General features: G+C 26.1%; 1 protein-coding gene across 2 annotated transcripts; it reads left to right on the forward strand.

The window, feature by feature from the left end:
- Nucleotides 1-2,328: 2,328 nt before the first annotated feature.
- LOC107495542 (uncharacterized) lies at nt 2,329-4,420 on the forward strand. Of its 2 annotated transcripts, none has more exons than XM_016116686.3 (2): nt 2,329-3,606; nt 4,118-4,420. In XM_016116686.3, the coding sequence occupies exon 1, from the start codon at nt 2,476-2,478 to the stop codon at nt 3,559-3,561; it is 1,086 nt and encodes a 361-aa protein (XP_015972172.1). In that variant the 5' UTR covers nt 2,329-2,475; the 3' UTR covers nt 3,562-3,606; nt 4,118-4,420. The 2 variants fall into 2 exon arrangements, with proteins under 2 accessions (XP_015972172.1, XP_015972173.1); XM_016116687.3 differs by having other exon boundaries at nt 4,121-4,419.
- The last annotated feature ends 859 nt before the right edge of the window (nt 4,421-5,279 follow it).

Genomic DNA, 5,279 nt, shown 5'->3' on the forward strand with positions numbered 1-5,279 from the left:
CTATTTATTTTTACATAAAATTTAGAATAAAAAATAAAATGATAAAAAATATTATTATAAAAGTTTAATAATAATAATAATAAAATTAGTTGTGACTTCGTCTAATAATTTTATGTCATTTTTAACAGAAAAAATATAAAATACAAGATACAATATTTTTATCTATATCTTATTTTTAAATACAAGTTTGTCTTTTTATATTCATATCTTATACCTGTTTTTATAAACAAATACAACTATTATTGGTAAAAATTTTAATTTTTAATAAATGTATTATAAGTATGATACCAAAAAATGTTAGCATTAGTGTCTTTTTAATTTAGATAAAATATAATTCTTTTTTAATTTGTGTAAAGACCAGAAGATTTACGTTTTTCTGTATTATTGGCTAATTTTGCAAGTATATTACAAAATTAAAGAAAAAAACACATATATTTTGCAAGTTGCACTAACAAAATAAGTAAAAAATAAAATTGTAATCTCATTTCGCTAGTACTACTACTGAAAAAAAATAAACAAATCAGTTATACACAGTTCATTCTCTGCAGCTAATTATTTTGCATTTCTTGTTTTGGTTTTTTTTCTTTAGTGTCATTTTTAAAAAAAAATTATTATCAAATTTTCACTCTTTTTAAATTATTTACTCAATATTATGGTGCCACAACGTATTTTCTTAAATGACTAAGAATCCATTTGGATTGATTTTTGAAAATCATTATATTTTTTTTAGTGATTAAGGCTCAGTTTGGATTTATAATGCACAGATATTGATATGAACACAGAATACGACACAACATGGAACATGTCAACACACGAATTTCAAATTTTTATAGGATATATGGACACGCATATATATAATGTGAATTAAATTTTTAATAATTTTAATGATTTTATTTTAATTATATAAAGTATTTAAAATATTGTTTTGTTTTAATAAATAATACTATATACTATTTCTTAATTTATTTCAATAATATACATGTTAAGAATAAAGTTGAACACGCTGAAACGTAATGGTAATTAGGTGTGTCCAAGCGTGTCCGACGAAGAATTTCTTATCTTTTGTTAAGACACGGTTGGACACGGTAGACATGTGTGTCGACGAGTGTTTATGAATGTCGTGTTCGAAACGTGTCCGACAACCAAACACGACAACTCAGCGAAGTGTCAGTTCTTCATAGGTTGGATTGATTTTTGAAAAAAAATTATTTATTTATATATTTTTTTAAAAGAATTTTAATGGACAAAAACTATTTCATATTTAGATAAATTTTTTTTAAAAAGATTTCAAATATTTAAAACATCTTTTATTTCTTCTTTTTTTTTAAGTAAGAAATTGTTAACTTAAAAAAAGTAAATAATTTATTTTTTATTAAAAGTGCTTTTCTTAAAAGATATATCTAAATATGTTTAAAACTTAATTGTTGTATTTTATCATTATTGAAATCTTAATATAAGAATATTAGTCATAAAAAATTTCATAATAAAATATATAATCTCAATAAAAAAATTCATAATACAATAAAATTACTTTCATCCATCGTTTAATATTTTTTATCATTAGAATATTAAAAAATATTAAATAATTGATGAAAGTATTGTATTTTATAATAAAATTTTTCGTTATCAACTATTTTTTTATTTATTGATATATCATGTAAAATATGCTACTCCTTAATTTTGATGCAAAATAACTCTGCAAATTCAAATAATAATACAGAATACATAATCCTTAATTACCAGAGAGAAATTAAAATTTAATAAATTTTTTATTTAAATATAGAAATAAGACAATAGTTAGCAAGACTCCTCTATTAAATTGACACACTTTTTACTGTAATAACTTTTTAAGATGCTATTGTGATATTCATAGTAAGTACTCCCCATTTATCTAAAAAAAAGTGTATGTTCTAAATTTCAGTATTAATTTGATAAAAAATAAATATATTTTTATTTTGATATTTTTGTTCGAAACATCATTCTATTCTTAGAATTTGATGACTTTAGATGGATGTTTCTAGTGATTTTATTTGTACGTGTACAATAAAATATTTAAAAAAATAAAAATTAAATTTTGTAGATGTAGATGCACTTTTTTTATAATTATTAAAATATTCTCACCAGAAATTAAAACATTTGTCACTAATTCGTTACCAATATTAATGTTAAATTTTGCCATATTTTTCTCTCTAATGCTATATTTTCATTTTTATTCTTAGATAATATTAGTTAGTATCTATAAACAACAAATATTTTTTGCTTTGGCAGTATATATCTGTCTCTGCATTATACACTCTACATTAAAACCTTTGATTGTACCAAGTACCAACTTATCATTACCTATTTGAATTTCCTTTCACACTAGAATCAATCGATATAACTCTGTGTAACGATAGAACCAAAGTAGTATAAGATTATATCAGAAGCCTTACTAGACAACTAACCATTACCTCAAAACCAACCGATACAATTATCATGATGAATAATAACAACTTTGTTTTTAACGAAATGAATACTGTTTTCACAAGCAGCTATATTATGAGAAATAATAACCATGATAGAGGTCTTGCTGCGCAACAACACTACATAAAACCTCTTCGGAGGAGAAGAAGAAGGCTTCCCACAACTAAGCCTTATCAAGAAAAGTTTCTGAATCTAGCTCAAGCAAGAAAAGAGATTGCTATTGCCTTGAAATTACATAAAGCTGCTACTAAAGAAGTCTCCAAACAACAAAAGCAGCAACAACAACAACAGCAACAAAGATCAGAATCAAAATCATTTAATAAAACAGGTTATGAGCAACAAGAAGAATTTAAGCAGATGATATTAAATTCAAGTACCTTATTATCTCATGTTAATTTTTTTCATTCTACCAGTTCTCCTTCTCCTCGTCTTCTTCCCTTAGTTCCAAATTCATGTACCTTTCCTTTTTATTCATCAATTTCTTCTTCTCCTCCTCTTCTCCCCTTAGTTTCAAATTCCTGTACTGTTCCTCTTCATTCTCCAATTTCTCCTCCTCTTCATCATTCTCATTCTCCTCCTGCACTACCTTCTATGGTTGAAAATTTTAGTTATGCCATTCCAGATCATACTTTAGGATTAAACCAAAATTTTCATGATTTCAACTATTCGGATGATATCCTTTTTCTTGATAACAATATTTCAGTAAATTCACCTTTGTTTGATTATTCATCTTCATCATCATCATCTTCTATGCCACTTTCTGCTATGGTTGATCAAGACGTTCCTTTAGTTGTAAAAGAGGATTATGATGTTTTTTCTAATTCAATGGTTGTTGAACCCATGACTAAATTTGAAGTTGGTAGTAGATTTTCTTCTAATTCAATGGCAGCGAGTGTTGGAGTCACGGCTAAAACCCAAGTTGGTGGTGGAGCTTTGCATACAGTTATGGATGACGAAGCTATGGAAGAGATTAGACTAATTGGGGAACAATATCAAAAGGAATGGGATGACGCTGTGGATTTGATCACGTCAATTTCGTGGCTCGAATTCTCGAAGAACATGGAAAATAATGGTGCATGGGAAGAACAAAATTCTTGATCATCTTGGATGCACCCGGTTCAATTTAGTGTATCATACATTAAGGTAATCCAATAATTAACTTATTCAAAAGTATGGAATTAGATTACTTGTGTATGATATATGTAATTGTTAATTTTTTTTGGTGACTACCTAATTGTTAATTCAATTTAATATATTAAATATTAACTTAATTGTAAGTTAAATTTAAATTATAAGAGTGTAGCTTCTCTCTAATTGTTCAAATTTATACCATTATTTGATGCATTATACACCTAATTCAACTTGATGTTCTATTATTCCCGTAGAATATAGTGCATGCACATTATGCACTGTTTTAAACTTTTTATGTTTTTTTACTTTTGTACTCATAAGTACTCTCTTGACCATCTTTGTGAATTTCCTCATATTTAGGGTGTACTGAAAGTTGTGTATTTTAACAAAAAAAATTAATTTTTAAAATAATAACATCTACTATAATATAAATTTATATTATTACATTAACTTATGATGTATAATAATATTGTTTCTATTTTTATAATATAAGAATTTAATGAATTCTTACAACATCTTTCAGCAGGGAAGCAAGAATGGATATGCATGCACATTTCTGAACAAGACAATGTGAATGAACAGTAGGACGTGGACAAGAAATGTACAAACATTCATGAAATAACTTAATTTAACTAAAGTTAATGCTTTTTAATTCCGAAACAATAAATGTATAAAGTGTGAATTATGAGCTCTTTGTAATGAATTAAACTCTGATACTTATTGTTTAAGTTTCTTTAAATGTACTATAAAATTATTAGTGGTAGATGCATGATTTAAGTTGTCTCTCATCCAAACTCTAATTTACAGTACCTTTAATTAGGCTATGAAAACATTCATATTCTTTAGTATTCTTAAGTTTATCAATGTTTAATACATATTTATAGATTCACTACTAGCTAGAATATTAATTATTATGGCTCAACAATTGGTAATCAATTTTAAAGAGGATCAAGGACGACCATAAAATTTTGTTGGTGAATCCCATATTAATAAAATTCAACAATTTTTGCCGAAGTTACATATGATTATTGATAATATTAAATAATATTAGCAACTCTTGAGGAGTCGCGATATGAATATGCAAATTAAATAATATTATTGACCGATTTCTATAAAGATAATATTTTTTATTTTAATATCATGGATGTGTTAACCTTTAACACTTTTTGTTTTCTAACTTGCTTTATTGGTGAAAATGTAAGAAATTGTAACCATGAATAAATTTATATTTATTTATTACTAAAAACATATAATGCAAACAAATAAAATTAATATAAATGTAAAATGACATACAGTAGAATCATAAAATAATAATATCAGATACATTATTATCTATTTAAGATTAATTTTGAGTCATTCTTACTAGAATTTTTTTACTTACATTTGAAAAAAAGGTTTGCTCTGCTAGAGTTTTGGTGCTTCTAGGGGTTTTGAGTGAAAAATCCAAATTTTGCACCTCCGTGTGTTTTATTCACTTGGATCGGTGTGATTGTGAGCAATGGAAGAAAGGAGATCGGGGAATGGTGGAGGAGGGGATGATCGCGAGAAGCGGAAGAAGAATAGAGTGGTGGTTTTTTTATGATAGTGATATTCATGAAGGATTAGAGATATGCAGGAAGAGCCTGATGGGTCGCATTGTGGCGGATAAATCATTTTCTATTGGTACAATTAAACCTGCTATGTTC

This window comes from Arachis duranensis, chromosome 6 (genome assembly GCF_000817695.3).
Source record: "Arachis duranensis cultivar V14167 chromosome 6, aradu.V14167.gnm2.J7QH, whole genome shotgun sequence".
Taxonomy (NCBI): domain Eukaryota; kingdom Viridiplantae; phylum Streptophyta; class Magnoliopsida; order Fabales; family Fabaceae; genus Arachis; species Arachis duranensis.